We start from the raw sequence: 16,360 nt of genomic DNA, 5'->3' as shown, positions 1-16,360 counted from the left end.
GCGCGGCTGCTCTCGGCGCATGCGCGTCAGTGGCCTCTCCTGAGATGGATGCGTGGGAATAGTATGCCGTGGGGATGGCGGCTCCCCCACCCCCGCCGCCCCGCGGTATTCCCTACCACTCCTTCCACTACGGGGAGAAAAGGAGAAACTTGAAAACGAGACAGGTCAAGGAAAATGCTGTTTCGGCTTTGGACTACATGGAACTCAAGGGGAGCATATAGGAACTAATTCTGCAGTCTCTTGATAGAAAATCCACATTCCCTTCAAGTTGGGTGCAAACTCCATTCGAGGAGAACGGGGTTGCATCCTCTGAACAAAATAAAAAAAATCCTTCCAGTAGCACCTTGGAGACCAACTAAGTTATTTATATTTGCTTTCGTGTGCATGCACACTTCTTCAGATAGACAGTGTGCATGCACACAAAAGCTTATACCAATAACTAATTTAGTTGGTCTCTAAGGTGCTACTGGAAGGAATTTTTTAATTTTGTTTTGACTACGGCAGACCAACACGGCTACCTACCTGTAACTATCCTCTTAACAGTCTGTGCAATAAAGGAGCCCCGATGATAGCACACACACACAAAATAGGGCTGTGGTAGATAAGCAGTGCAATCCTATGAGACCCTTCAGACATCCTTTTTATTGTGCCTTCCTTATGGAATTTTAATACTGTGTCATGTCCATTCAGGGCTTGTCCTGTAATTTTCTCCAAAAATCCTGTAGCTTCTATACCACCAGTGTTTGGGGCTTGGTTGGTTTGTTGCACACTAGTACAACAGTTCCCATCACACAGACAGCAATAATACGAACAACAGGGAGTCATCACAGAATGATTAATAAAATGGACCGATGTGTGGACGGTCTAGTATCAATCCACCACTAATGCACTACAGCAGACATAGGCATCATCCCTAGCTAACAGGACCAGTGGTCAAGGATGATGGGAATTGTAGTCCCAAAACAGCTGGAGGGTCGAGTTTGCCTATGGCTGCACTACAGTATTATTGCATCAATGACATGTTGCAGAATACACCTACAAGAAAATAACACCAGGCTGGAGGGGCTCTATTCCAAAGTAAATTTAGTTATGTAACCTGAATCTTGATTTTTTGAATTGTTTTTATACGTTGGAATGAACCATTGAATAATTCAGTTAAGCCCCACTCTGCCGTCCCATAAAATACCGAAAAGCAAAGGGAGTTTTAATATTTATATATCAGTAAATTAATATTCACGTAGCACTACTTGGGCTGTAATTACAGTTGGTTTCTTTTATGCCATGTTTGCCTGGTGTGTACTTTTCACACTAATCTTGTTTAGCACTTTCCTGGTTAGCTGGCAGTTGTACAAAGTGCACTACACCTCAAAAAAGGCTTGATGTAGGATTCCACACACCCCTTTTGCTGCACCTACTGTACTGCATTCAGCCAAAACCTGTGTATATTTACATGGAAGCCTCACTGAGGCTGCCTGCATTCCTGCAAAGTTTGTATTATAAAGTGTAGTTTGCACTCTGACATTTTTATTGCCAATTTTATTTATTCCTTGTAAGCCACCTTGCATGGTAAAAAGTGAAAAAGGGATATGAGTAAGTAATATGTGCATTTGCGTGGAAGCCTTATTGAATCTAGTGGCATTTACTTCTCAGTAAATATGTTTATGACAGAGCTAAATGTTCCGTATTAAAGATGCAATTGTAGGTAGTGGGCTGACTCAGCAATTTAAGAATTGAATTACAGTATGCCTTTTAAGCCTTGCTTTCGACTATTTATTATTTTCAATATAGAATATCACTTTCCTATTTGCAGAAAATGCTGTGATCCTAATGGCAAGTGTGATATCAATTTTGATGTTCATGCTGTCTTTGATTTGCCTCCTGTGAATATTTAATGGCATCACATGTCTGGAAAAATATAAATATCAGGAAGAACTTTCTGACCGTAAGAACTGTTCGACAGTGGAACGGTCTCCCTCGGGAGGTTGTAGACTCTCCTTCCTTGGAGGTTTTTAAGTAGAGGTTGGATGGCCACCTGTCATGAATGCTTTAGCTAAGATTCCTGCATTGCAGGGGGTTGGACTAGATGACCCTTGGGGTCCCTTTCAGCTCTACAATTCTGCAATTCTATGATTATATACAATGCAAAAAGTTACTTCCAACCAACCAATCATTTTATTTGTATGTCGCCTTTCGAAAGTCAAAACTGTGCTCAAAGCAGCTTACAAATATATTAAAAATTACATAACTACAAACACAACAAAAGTAGTCATAAACAGCAGGCAACACACCTGGTAGTAAAGTTTCCCTGGACTGCACTCCTTGAGGCTGCCAGTGGGATTGTATGGTTGAAAACTTCCCCTTGTATAGGTGATTTTTGCATTAAAAATGAGCAAAAAGAGAAGACATGAGGAGTGCCTTTTTTTGTATGCAGGGAGTATTCAGACATGTAGTCCTTTACTTGCATCATGAAGTGATAGATAATCGTTTATCATTTTCTTTTTCAGGACAATCTTTCTCCATTTTCTTCTGTTCATTGAATCAATTGGTCTTTAGTGTTTTGTGGGTAATGCGTGAGCAAGCCGTGAGCTTATGCAGGATATTTGAAATTGGTTATTTGTTTATCAAGAAGATAAAAGCATTCTTCCTTGGCAGTTTTGGATAATCTCTGAATATTTTTGTACTTAAAAAAAAACCCCTGAGCTAGTTCTTCAGGCACCGTCACACAAAGAGGAAATCCAATCACTCTAAGTAGGTGCACATTCTAATAATAGAATAGTTTGGCTTTGATTATAGAATTACCTCGTGTTATGGGGCACATGGTATTATACAATTGGGGTATTCTTCCTTTGTCGCAGCCTCAGATTTTGATTATTTAGTTAAGAGCCACAAGAAGCAGATTATTTTGCATCAAGAGAACAAATGCAGATAGAAGGCAGATATAGACACATATTTCCCTTTTGGACAAGACTTGTGATCCAGTGATTAAAAGAAAAAGTAGGTTGGAAGTCAAGGCAAATCATGTTCAACATCTGTTTCGACAGATAGCGGAGCACTGGAATTAAAAGTGATTACATCAGTGAAACAAATCCTAAGCAACAGAGTAAGCCATTAAAACCATCAAATGCTCAGTGTAACATTGTAACATTGTGTATGGGTGGGAAGAACAATGAAAAATGAAAAGTAAATGGGACTTCTAGAGAACTTCATTCAGAATTAGTTTTGATAGACTCAGAATGGTTAAATGTGCGAAAGTACGACAGACCCTTGCCCAGGTTGCATGAGTTATATATTCTAACATTCCAACATTAGTGCTCCTGTTCTGATTATCCTAGCTTAGTGGGAAATGATGTTTTAGGCTGCTGTAGCACCACAATATGGTAAAATGTCACATTTACACAACTGCTATGCATACAAAAGTCCTAATATTGAACAATTGGCCAATTAATGTACTTATAGTTGTAGCAACACCCTAGAGGTCCCAGGCCCTAAGGAAGTCAGATTAGCCTTAACCAGAGCCAGGGCCTTTTCAACATTGGCTCCAGCCTGGTGGAAAGCTCTATCTCATGAGGCCAGGGCCCTGCAGGATCTGATTTCTTTATGCAGGGCCTGTAAGACAGAGTTTGCTTGGAATCAATTTGATCCCCTCCCCCTCTTTCCTTTTTCCTTTCTCCTTCTGTGATGGAATTCCTATTTGGGGACTTCCCTGGCTTTTTTCTGGCCCACATAGGGATAGTCTGGATAGTTGGCCTTGATGAAGATTTGACGTTTTCATTCCCAAAAAAGTTTTTGATTTGAGTTTCTACTGAAATGAGGCTGCATTTTAATGTTGTATTTTAATCATGTTTTTAAGTTGTATTTTAATCAATTGTTTTTATACCTGGTGTTAGCCGCCCTGAGCCCGGTCTTGGCTTGGGAGGGCAGTGTATAAATAATATTTATTATTATTATTATTATTAAAATATATTGTGGGAACAATTTAAGGATTTACATTAATCTTGTAATCTCACTGTATACAAGTTGTACATGTGACAATAAAGTATTTCAAATTAAATTGGAATGCCACAGGGTTCAGCAGCCTGCAAGGCACATGAACATTAGTGGGTACTATTTACTGGACATTCTTCCCTATCTGCTTGGCTGGAGGCTTAAAGGAGCAGTTGGACAGGTCTCTTGCATGGCCTCTCCTGATTTGGATGTTTCAGAGAAACAGAGCTGGGCATCAGCCCGTCTCCACTGAACCACTGATGGCACTGCCTCTGTGGCTGGTAACAAGGGGTGCTGAAGGGATCCTAGTGGCTACATTCTCCCCCCAAATTTGAAAATCTCCTAGGAAACTGGCCCTGAAACTTCCTACCAAGTGAGGGAAGTGCAAAACAAGCTTATTGGTGTCCCAGAAAGAGCATCTCTATATTGACAATGCTATGGCTCAGTAAAAGATGCTCTGTTCTCTTTCTTGATTCTCCTAGAAAATGTATTTTAAACTTTTTTTTTTTTTTTTAAATCTGTTTAGCATCATCATAATTATTCTAGCACAGCTTTAGAAAAGAAATCAGCGCCATCTTCATGGAAATGGTGATGTTCGTCATTATTCTCCTTTCTGGTGGTAGGGAGGCCCGAGTTAAAAGCCAGCTGTACAGGAAGCTTCATCCCTCACACCTGCAAATGTTTTCCCTTGTCATCAACACTTCCATTGTTCCTAATGAGCACATTTATCCTTGATTATTGTCAGTGGTGGCAGTGGAGAGATGTTTGGGGGGGGGATCCATTTTATGGAGGATTTTGATTCTTGATAAAGATATTGAATGTGAGCTGGGGTATGGGAGGAACTACTGGAGGTTTTGCCTATTATACAGGAAAGGGAAGCAAACGTCGTAAGACAGCATTTTTGCCAAAGTGAGCTGATGGGCAGAGTGCTGCAGCTTGGAGGTCTAAGTCCTACGTCTGCCACTGTGTAAAGTGTTTTGCAGATACGTACAATGAAGCCACTCTTATCTTCCTTTCTGTATGGCTTGGTTGTATTTGACATTTAATAGACAGTAAGTTAGCCCGATACAAAGGAGGCCAGCCCCTCTTGCACCTTTTAATTTGCATAAGAGGGAAATTCAACAAGGGTAGCTTGTCACTCAAATCCCCTCTTGTTGTCATCCATCTGGGGGTAAAGTCAAACCATTGGAGAGTTCCAGTGCCTGCTGTGGCTGTACAGAAGGGTATGGGGGAGACATGTTTTATTATAGGTGGGGCAGATGAAGGTGTCCTGTTTTGCTGCTGCAGGCACACTATGGCATTTCTTCTGTCTGCACTCCTCCCAGTGGTAATAATAATAATAATAATAATAATAATAATAATAATAATTTATTATTTATACCTTGCCCATCTGGCTGTGTTTCCCGAGCCACTCTAGGTGGCTTCCAACAAAATATTAAAATACAGTGGTCTGTTAAACATTAAAAGTTTCCCTAAACAGGGCTGCCTTCAGATGCCTTCTAAAAGTCTGGTAGTTGTTTTTCTCTTTGACATCTGGTGGGAGGGCGTTCCACAGGGCGGGTGCCACTACCGAGAAGGCCCTCTGCCTGGTTCCCTGTAACTTGGCTTCTCGCAGTGAGGGAACCACCAGAAGGCCCTCGGTGCTGGACCTCAATGTCTGGGCAGAACGATGGGGGTGGAGACGCTCCTTCAGATATACTGGACCGAGGCCGTTTATGGCTTTAAAGGTCAGCAGCAACATTTTGAATTGTGCTCGGAAACAACCTGGAGCCAATGTAGATCTTTCAAGACCGGTGTTATGTGGTCTCGGAGGCCGCTCCCAGTCACCAGTCTAGCTGCCGCATTCTGGATTAGCTGTAGTTTCTGGGTCACGTTCAAAGGTAGCCCCACATAGAGCGCATTGCAGTAATCCAAGCGAGAGATAACTAGAGCATGCACCACTCTGGTGAGACAGTCCGGGGGGAGGTAGGGTCTCAGCTTGCGTACCAGGTGGAGTTGGAAAACAGCTGCCCTGGACACAGAATTGACCTGCGCCTCCATGGACAGCTGTGAGTCCAAAATGACTCCCAGGCTGCACACCTGGCCCTTCAGGGGCACAGTTACCCCATTCAGGACCAGGGAGTCAACCTCAATCTGTTAGCTGCCATCCATCCTCCAACCGCCTCCAGACAGGGTTATTCCTTTGCTGGTCATTGTTGTGGATACACAACCTGTCTGTCTTCAGGCACTGTGATCGTCTGCAAAGGATTCACATAAAGCGGGGTTAATGTTGTCAGCCTTCATGCCACGTTTGCAGACATCTTTGTGATGCAGAGTTTTTCTGCCAAGAGGCCTAGTGCCTGAAGTTAGCTCCACATAGAACCCATTGGAGTTTCTGCTGTCTTCCATTCTGGCCTTCCTACCCGCATCTGGGTCCTTGTTCCTAGTGCAAACCTTGAGGAGGTCAGCACAAGCATAAGGCTGACGATGACCCCCCCGCCCTTGACTATTGGCAGCCTCTTAGGGGAATTTCAAAAACATTGTCTCATTCTGACCTCACTTAGGGCCTCACTGAGGGTTACCAATGTAGCAGAATAGTAGAATACCTATGTTATGGTCTTTGTTATTGGCCCTGGCAGGATTCAGATGTGAGCAGCTGGGATCTGTAGAAAAAGATTTCCAGTGAAGGTTTGTATAAATTAATACTTTAATACTAAACTGTCTTTCACCTCCTGGGGTGCACTCTTCCATTGTTTCCTGAGACAGATGGATGCCAACAATACATACCGTATTTTTTGCTCTATAACACGCACCAGACCATAACACGCACATAGTTTTTAGAGGAGGAAAACAAGAAAAAAAATATTCTAAATGAAATAGTGGATATATGATTTTTGTGGTTCATGCTGTGGCCACAGACATGTGATCTGACAGTGAGTTTGGAGTAGCCCAATGCAAAAATCCTGAGGATCCATGTGGATCCATGCTTTGTAACAACGGAGGAGGGAAGGAAGGGGAACCAAGGATCCTCTGCTCATGACTGCAGCAGATCCCCGCTGCCACCCGCAGGCATTCGCTCCATAACACGCACAGACATTTCCCCTTACTTTCTAGGAGGAAAAAAGTGAGTGTTATGGTGCAAAAAATACGGTATATGATACCGTCAGTGCAAATCTGGTTATAATTTTGCCACCCAGTTGGTTGTACAGTGGTACCTCGGGTTACATACGCTTCAGGTTACACACTCCGCTAACCCAGAAATAGTGCTTCAGGTTAAGAACTTTGCTTCAGGATAAGAACAGAAATCGGGCTCCAGCAGCGCGGCGGCAACAGGAGGCCCCATTAGCTAAAGTGGTGCTTCAGGTTAAGAACAGTTTCAGGTTAAGAACAGACCTCCGAAACGAATTAAGTACTTAACCCGAGGTACCACTGTATTCCCCTGCATTGTGAGTAACCTCAATAGGGATGCATCAGTGCAAATCCTAACGTAGAACACCAAACCAACAACAACAACTTTTTTACATGCCGCCCATCTGACTGGGTTACCCAGGCCACTCTGGGCAGCTTCCAACAAATTAAAAAACAACTCCGTTGCACCCACTTAATGTATCTATTAATTATAGGTTTTCTACCCCACCCTTCAAGCAAATTATCAGACTGGCTTCCACCAAATATTATACTGGTATATTAACAAATTACTATAATATACTGGTGGGCCCTGGGGTGGGGCAGGCGGGTAGCAGTACAATCCTAAATGCGTTTACTCAGAAGTAGCCTCTGATGTAAACACAACACAGTCTAAGGCACTGCTTTCAGTTTATGCAACCGGATATTTTAGAAGACAGCAAAAGCCACCTCAAACCTAGGCAGCATTGATATGCAATAATTGTTTAGGATGGCAACTGCCTTGAGGACCATGAGGATTGGGAAATTGTACTTCTAAAACAGGAGTGGGTGATGGGGTTTTAAAAAATAGTTTTTAAATCATTATTTCATTCTATATGTATACACAACAGAGATGACAATTAGACAAAACTTTAAAAATGAGAAACAAAATTATATAATAGGTAGAATGAATAGTTAACACTTGAGTTAAAACAAGTACAGACTATCAACTGTATCAAATCATTAATTATATTTCCAGATTTGCCAGGCTTGTCTTGAAAGCAGGAGCGGTTTGTCCTGTTTTCTCCACTAGCTTTCACAACGCACGACATGCTTGCCTACTGCAAAACTACCAGCTTTGTTGCTGATACAGGTGAACACATGTAAAAAGGCTGACCTACAAACAGGTTTCAGCGAAGACGGCCTCTCCGGCTGACAGCAAAACGCGCCGGCGCTTCACCCACCCCCCTCTTCCCTTTCAATGAGCTCGCCCGGTGGCTCCGGCCTTGTAGTTTTTCGGAGCCCAGGCGCCCCTACAGATCCCGAGGCTTTGGCATCCGCGAGAAAACTACAAGTCCCAGCATCCCCGGCAGGGGAAAGCCTTTACTACGTGCGGGAAGCAGGGGGTGGGAAAGAGAGGGGAGGAACCTTGGATTCCGCCGAATAAAAGCGTCCCTGTGCCCAGAAAGCCGGTAAGTGTGGAGAGCGGCGCTGTCCTTGTTGGCTGTGGCTGGACAGCCAGACCAGGGGGACGGGGACGGGGCGGGCAGAGGGTCCCCTTTGGAGCCATTCCGGCGGAGGGACAAACCTTTGTGGAATCTAGAACGTCGAGTAATGAATGAGAAGACAGCAGGGGGTTCGAAGGGGCCGAAATAGGACCTCCCCCGCACGTCCCCGTAGCCCGGTCACGAAAGTAAATTTAGGGTCCTTCTGTAGCAAATGTTTCCACTTCACCTATGCGCTGCATTCCTTCCTAGCCCCGCTTATAGGACCGGCTTCTTTCAACGCTCATTTCAGTGTGTCGATTTGCCCAGTAGCACCGTGTCCGGCCTTTTAGTTTTTCCAGAAGTGCTCTCAGTCCCCCTTGATCTTCGTGTCCCCTTTTTACTACCGTATTTAGTCCCCGCCTCGCTTTACGTAAGAGCTCGGCCGTTCATTCACCTGCCACCCACTCTCGCCCCACCCACAACAGTCCACCTGAAATTTCCTTGCTTGTAGGGTGGGGGAAGCAAGATCGGGTGATTTGTCAACAGCTTCAAGTACTGCTGGCCATGCTCCTCCCATCGTGTCTCCGTCGGAAGGATCTCACAGACTCATCTTTGGGGAAAAGAAAGTTTTGCACTGAAGGCAGAGGCCATGAAACATGAAATTTATTACGGTCAGAGACCAGCTTGAGAAACACAAATGGAACTACAATCCCAATAGCAAAACAAACATTTAAAATGCAGAGGCCAATTTAGTGAGCGCTGTTTGCTTAACTGGAAAATGTTGATCTTCCTTAAGGATGAACACATTTAGGCTGCAGTCCTGTGCTCACTTACCTGGAAGTAAGCCCCACTGAACTCAATAAAACTTATTTCTGAGTAGGTATGTATTTTGTTGACTATATCTCTTAACCAACGTTCATAGCATAGCGTAGCCAATGGCCAGAGATTATGGGAATTGTAATTCAACACCTGGTGGACCACAGGTTAGCCACCCCTTTGTTAGATGAAATGAGGCACAAAGTTCTTCTTGCGTGCCTTTAGATGGGCTTGCCACTTGGGCATCCAGCTAGTTGAAAAGTGTATATGGAAAGCCTGTGTTGATGTCTCTATGCCCTTTTTGAAAACTAACTTTTGGCCTTTTTTATTAACAAAAGTTGGCCCAATTCTCCTCCTCAAGATTTGTGTTTTTACTTAAAAAAGTATTTCTATACAGCCATATCAGAAAATATCAGGGTGTTGTGCAACAATAAAACATAAAACGCCATTAAAAACATTGCAAATAATAATTAAAGTGACTGGTAAACAGCTGCAAAGGCCAGTCAGCACAGAAAGAGCTTCAAGAGACCCCTAAAAGTCAAAACTCTATCTGTTGATGGATGGCCATCCTGACTCAGCCCCAGACACACTGATCAGATGTTTGGAAGCTGTGGCTGGATGGTTACGTGGGAGCCAGTTGAAGTTAAATCCTTCTAAGACAGGTCCTTTGGCTGGGTCGGGACGATATGGGATTGGGGGGGGGGGCAACTCCCATCACTTGCGGGGGCGCAATTAGTGCCAGCACCGTCCATTAAGAGTTTGGGTGTAATCTTCGACACCTCCCTTTCCATGGAGGCACAGATTGCAGCTATAACAAAGGCAGCATTTTTTCATCTCTGCCAAGCTAAGCAGTTGACCGCTTACCTCTCTTGCCCTGACCTGGCCACTGTGATCAATGCAACGGTCACCTCCAGACTGGATTATTGTAACTCACTCTACGTGGGGCTGCCCTTGAGACTGACCCAGAAACTCCAGCGGGTGCAGAGTGCTGCGGCAAGACTCCTTATGGGGTCCTCACTGCGGGATCACATTCACCCAGTGCTATACCAGCTGCACTGGCACCCGGTGGAGTACAGGATCAGGTTTAAGGTGCTGGTTTTAACCCTTAAACCCTTATACGGCCTAGGACCCTCATACCTACGGGACTGCCTCTCCTGGTATGTCCCACGGAGGACCTTACGGTCTTCAAACAAAAACATCTTGGAGGGCCTGGGCCACAGGGAGGTTAGGCTGGCCTCAACCAGAGCCATGGCTTTTTTGGCTGTGGCTCCGATCTGGTGGAACGCTTTGTCACAAGAGACTAGGGCCCTGCGGGACTTGACATCTTTCCGCAGGGCCTGCAAGACAGAGCTGTTCCACTAGGCCTTTGGCCAAGGCACAGCCTGACCCCCTCCTTTGGTAATCCTCACAGAACTCTAGCCCAATGGTTGCCATTAATTTGATTTGAACTGATTTTATAATGAATTGATTTTAGAATGCTGTATTATTTTATTGTTGTTAGCTGATCTGAGCCCGGCTTCGGCTGGGGAGGGCGGGATATAAATAAAATTTTATTATTATTAAAAGTGAGGATAACTGTGTACCTTTGCTGGAAGAGTGTTCCACAGCATGGGAACAGCAGAGTGCTAAATGCCTTACTTGTAGCGGAGGCCTGTTGGGTGCCCTTAGCAAACACATTTAAGTGGTAAGGATTTTGATCATGCTGATATCGTTGCAGGATGGATCTCTGTTATTTTCGCTTCCTACAATTACATGATTTAAATGGTAGAGATAGGTTGCATCATTGTGACTACAATTGAAACATCTATGCTAGATTTATAGGAGCCCCTTGCTATTTGTCTTTCCTTGCCTTTACCAGAAATTGAAGGACCACCAACGTGGATGGTTTAAAAAGAGGATTGGACAAATGCATGGAGGACACAGCTGTCAACAGCTACACACCACAGTTTGTCTCTGAAGACCGGTTGCTGGGAGTTGCAGGTGGGCAGAGTGCAGTTGTGCACATGTCCAGCTTGCAGGCCTTCCAAGGTCATCTGGCTGATGACTGTGATAACAGGATGCTGGAATAAATGGGCCATTGGCAGGATCCAGCAGGCTCTTTTTATGTTCTTATGACTCAACAACATTGAACCTGCTTTCTAAAAGTGTTTTGCTGCAGGTGCTACATAGCATCATATGTGAGACTGTGGAAACAAGGACTGGAACAATCCTAAACACCTAGCAGAAAACTTCTAGCGCACAGACAAAGTCACTAATTGACACCAACAGTTTTAATAATGAAATGAGCTTACACTGGCACTCTGGTTCTCACATCTTTTGCAATAGCAAAGCTTCAGTAGGATTTCTGCTGTTGAGAATCGGGTGTTAAAAACATACATACATTTACGATTCCCTCCAGGGATGTCATAGTCGCTCGTTTACATGCAAAAAGCACACCGATGCCTTGTGGAAAATTTCCAAAGCAATTTATTCTAACTGTTATTTTCACCTTATATATTTTTAATAACTCAATTTTTATTGCAAAGAGAAATTAGCACAAAACCAGGTGTCTTTGTTGCTTAAAAGCTCAGCTGCCACTCTGCACCCCCCCCTTGAAGCCGCCATCCTGTGGTAGGTGTTGCAATTAGTGGAGATGGCAATAGTCGTGATGACACAAATGGCACAATATGGCTTCAGGTGAGAATAAACAATGGTAGCAGATGGAGTTTTCAGGCACAGGTTCTTAAAAAATAATAAAATGAAGGAGGTGGGGGAAAGAGCTGAAAAGGAAGGTGGATTTCTTTAAAAGCAATTGCTGCCAAAAAGAACTAGGCCTCAACAGCTACTATAAAAGGAAAGCAATGGGAATCAAAATGTTATTCGTTAAAGAAAAAAATGGTTTTGAAGGTCCCCACCCACTGAGTACAAACCTAAAATGGAAGATTCTGTGACCATCCTGGCTAACTTACTTGGTGGTTCCTATAGTTAAGAACGACTGCTGTAAAGTTTAGCCTAGATATGAACAGAGGAGGTTGTCTTGTACTCACTGAGCCTGAGATCATTGATTCATCAAACACAGAACTGCTTCCTTTGATTTGTAGTGACTCTCCAAGTTCTCAAGCAGAGATCTGCTACATGAAATCACTTTAACTGGAGATGCAAGGTCTTTAACCTGGTTCCTTCTGCACACGAAGGAAAATTTGACATTGTAATGGGAATGTCTGGGGTTCCCAATCTCCATAGCTAGGCCCATGCACCCTCCATTTGTCTTGTAATTCTCATTCTGCCAACTCATTTGAGAATCTCACATCTACCCCATCGAGTCATGACTCCTGCTTTATTTCTCCTCAGTGTTTGCTGCCATGGCCAGAAGGGCTTTAAAACTCGCATCGTTGGCCACTGCAGCAGCAGCTACCACTGGGTTTTACCTGTATGGCAACAAGCACCTGGATCCCAACGATTTTGGAGTTGTTCGAGTAGGCAGAGCATTTGCCACAGTAAGTTTCAATCTGGCATCTTGTGTGAGGGAAAGCATAAAGTCATCTTGAAATCCACAGGACTTATATGTCGCCATGTAATAAACCTGATTTGAGTATTTCTGGCTTACAGCGGGCGTTTTTCATCAGGAACCCATATTTTAGAGCACTTGTGTTGCGACATTTGATGAAAAAGGGAAACTCGTAAAAGGAATATAGAAAGAATCTAGGGAAAAGCTGATATGACAGAAATTGTGCAGGAGGTTGGTATCAACATTATTTTAATCGAAAGTACAAAAATCAGTACCCTGGGATCTAGAGATTTCTATTAAAGGAATGCTGTTACCCATTTACTGAGCACTTCTGTCATTCCCTACCCAGCCCCCTGCAATAGAGCAGGGATGGGGAGCCTGTGGGTTTCCAGATGTTTCTAAACTACAACACCCATCGTTCCTGACCGTTGGTAATGCTGACTGGGGTTGATGGGAACTGGAGTCCAACAACATCTGGAGGGCCACAGGCTCCCTAACTCTGATAGGATATGAGTATTCTTGCTTCTTGAGACGATTGGATGGATTGGTTTAGGGCCACCGTTCTCAAGGTGGAGGGCAATCTTAAGCAAATGTTACAGGTACGTTGTGAACATCCCTTCTGCTTCCACTCTCTCACAACCCGCCTCTCTAAATACAGGCTCAGATTTGCATCAGATCCCTCCCCGCCAGCTCATTGGATCCCCAGTAGTCTGGTGCTGCTCTAATTTACGTTTGCCACCTTTCTGTTTTCTGAGAGATGGTAGTATGTGCCTTCAAAAGCTGTCAGAGATACATCAGCTGCAGTTTTCCTTGTCTCTGCAGCTCTGTAGGAGAAACATCACCTGCTGCACTTCTGCCCATTGTAAAGTTGTTAAAGGCACAAAACCTGTGTCAGGAATAGGGTGGAAAAGCAACCTCAATTAGATTGCATAACCTTACAGAGACGAAGCAGTGAAATGATCTAGCAAAGGGGACAATTCAGAAAAGACAGTTTTCTGTCTCCTGAACCATCTGGACCTATGCTTTTGGTGTGTGATAGGATCATTATTTGTTGTCTTGGTATCCAAGTAGTATCCATGCTAAGGCCTAATATTTAATCACTATGACAACAGGTATGATGTCACTATAGTAGATTATGATGCCACCAGCTTTAGGCTGCTTTCTGTCAGGACTTCAGACTGTTGAGTCCCTTGTTGATGAACATCCGACAGGCCAGGGCAGACCATTGTTTCCACTGAGTTCCTGACTTCATGTTCTGCATGTCTGAATTAGAAAAACCCTGATCTATTTGTCAGAAGGGTTGTACTATTGAGATGATTCCCTAAAAGGTAGTCCATAATTCTTGTAATTTTTTTTTACACTTGCCCTATATATTTTGAGGTATTGGTGGGCAGAAAGTAGATAGGGATCTACTTGTAGATCTCTGGATGGCTTGCAGGAGATCAGGAAGGGTTTTTGACTCACAACTCTTTGACAAAATGACATTTTCATTTCAGCTGCTATAATGGAGAAAAGGCTGAAACCTGGAAGGGACTTTTTGGTAAAGTCATTTTGAGTTCAGTGAAAACAAATTCCCAGGATGAGAATGTGCTCAGAGACAATCTGACCATTCTGAAGCCTGGCCACTCCTGTTTTAGGGTAAACCTGAATTTGGAAATGAGTTCTAAACAAAGTGCCAAAGGTTTTAGGAGGAAGGTGAGGACCCAGTGTGCTTGGGGTCCGCTGGTAGCTTTCTGAGCTGAGGATGCATTTCTAGACGGGTAGAAGTGGGAGCAGTGAAGCCCAATGGCTTAAGAAAGGACCAAACTTCTGGATCAACCACAAACTCATTTTAGTAAAACAAGAGCCATAGGATACTTTGCTTATGATGTTTCTGACTTGTTTTGCAGACAGCAGTTATTACCTTTGACTACCTCACTTCTCTCCGGAGTGTTTCACGTGGGACAGAAGAATATGAGTCTGTCAAATCACAGGTAAAGGGCCAACAGGAGGGGGAGAATACCTTACCAAAAGCCATTCAAAGCAAGCCCACCTGATTGCTGACTTTGCAGTCTTAAGGGCTGGAGAAGAAATGGATTTGACTTCCCACAGCCTGGAATGATGCGTAGAGTTGGTAATTCAGCTAGTGCAGATGTGAAAACACAGATTACTTGATCAGGTTAGCAGGAATCCTTGGGTAGAAGGCAGTGGCTACAGGGAAGATCAAATGTGTGTGAGAGAGAGTTGGATTGGGGCATGGGTAGGCAAACTAAGGCCTGGGGGCTGGATCTGGCCAAATCGCCTTCTAAATCTGGACCGTGGTCGGTCCGGGAATCAGCGTGTTTTTACATGAGTAGAATGTGTGCTTTTATTTAAAATGCATCTCTGGGTTATTTGTGCAGCATAGGAATCCGTTCATTCCCCCCCCCCCCAAAAAATATAGTCCAGCCCCCCACAAGGTCTGAGGGACAGTGGACTGGCCCCCTGCTGAAAAAGTATGCTGACCCCTGGTCATTGGGAGAATGAAAAGGAAAGTTATGTGGGTCCATCTTCCTGAAGAAATGAGAAACGACTAAGCAAATGAAGGACAGCCTCTGATGGAGTTGTTTGGATGTTCCTGAGAAGTGCGATTTAAAAGCAGAACCTGACACATTATCCTTTAAGGATAAAAATTATGATATTTCTCCTGATGCCTTACATTTCTTATCTGGAGTTGCTTCTGTTCCTGGAGCCTCTTGCTGAAGACTGAATGGTGGCAGCTTTGTTCTTTTGTTTGTTAGTTTTCATGCCTGCCCTTCACCACAAGATTCCCAGGTGGGTTGCAACCATATAATCGTACAATGTTAACATTGAATAAAATTATTTAGCAAAGCAACCAATATATCTCAAAAAAAGGTGTGCTTACATAAATCTTAACTGTCAAGGGCCAAGGTTAGGAGGTGTGTCTTCAGCAAAACTCCAGAAGCTACATAATGGAGATGCTTGATACACTTGCAGGGGGAGAGAGTTCAGTTGTTTGGATGCTGCTGGGGCCACCATCTCTCTGGGGCCACCATCCCCCCCATGTTTTTGAGTGTGGGGGAACTTCCAAGAGGGCACCTTGGAACATCAGAGAGGATCTGTGGGAAGACTTTAAATATTTATTTTAAAGGGTTTTTTAGCCTCCTTTTAGGGTAGCTACTCCCCTGAGGTGGCTTCCATTCAATATAAAAATACAAACCCAAAATAACAATTGCTGAAGCCATTGTACAATGCTAAAAAATAAAACCACAAGTTAAACCATGGGGAGATATCCAATGAAGTAATAATCAAGAGTAGACCTATTAACATTGGTGGCTCTACTCTGAGTATGACCTTCTTAATGGGTGGGGAAACTGCCTCTGGCCAGTGGTCTTGATCCTTTGATTAGTGGGTGGGGCTGGCCACCTGACATCACAATGATGTTTTGTGAGAAGACACTTTGGACTTCAAAGTACAGTGCAGGGCTCTTTGCATGTCTAGGATTGTGGCAGGTGGGGGGTTA

At 43.9% G+C, this 16,360-nt stretch overlaps 1 protein-coding gene and 1 long non-coding RNA gene across 6 annotated transcripts in view; one reads left to right on the top strand and one right to left on the bottom strand.

Annotated features, from left to right (window-relative positions):
* Positions 1 to 5,336: 5,336 nt before the first annotated feature.
* LOC308476422 lies at positions 5,337 to 9,199 on the bottom strand. The gene is made up of 3 exons (XR_013985880.1): positions 8,803 to 9,199; positions 6,570 to 6,626; positions 5,337 to 6,221 (listed from the first exon to the last, which is right to left on the bottom strand). It is a non-coding gene; the product is annotated as an uncharacterized lncRNA (long non-coding RNA).
* ADCK1 (aarF domain containing kinase 1) overlaps positions 7,663 to 16,360 on the top strand; it is a 107,159-nt gene continuing 98,461 nt past the window's right edge. Inside the window, exons 1-3 of one of the 5 annotated variants that reach the window (XM_081003873.1) lie at positions 7,663 to 8,540; positions 12,702 to 12,847; positions 14,748 to 14,831. In XM_081003873.1, the coding sequence (XP_080859999.1) occupies positions 12,713 to 12,847; positions 14,748 to 14,831 (219 nt within the window). In that variant the 5' untranslated portion in view covers positions 7,663 to 8,540; positions 12,702 to 12,712. Of the gene's footprint in view, positions 8,541 to 9,294; positions 9,436 to 12,701; positions 12,848 to 14,347; positions 14,399 to 14,747; positions 14,832 to 16,360 lie in introns of those variants that run through there. The other 4 variants (XM_081003874.1, XM_081003869.1, XM_081003870.1 and 1 more) reach the window with 4 other exon arrangements.

Source organism: Podarcis pityusensis (genome assembly GCF_964106645.2).
Source record: "Podarcis pityusensis genome assembly, chromosome: 1".
Classification (NCBI taxonomy): domain Eukaryota; kingdom Metazoa; phylum Chordata; class Lepidosauria; order Squamata; family Lacertidae; genus Podarcis; species Podarcis pityusensis.
The sequence above is the reverse complement of the archived record's forward strand: the minus strand, read 5'-3'. Positions and strand labels throughout refer to the sequence as shown.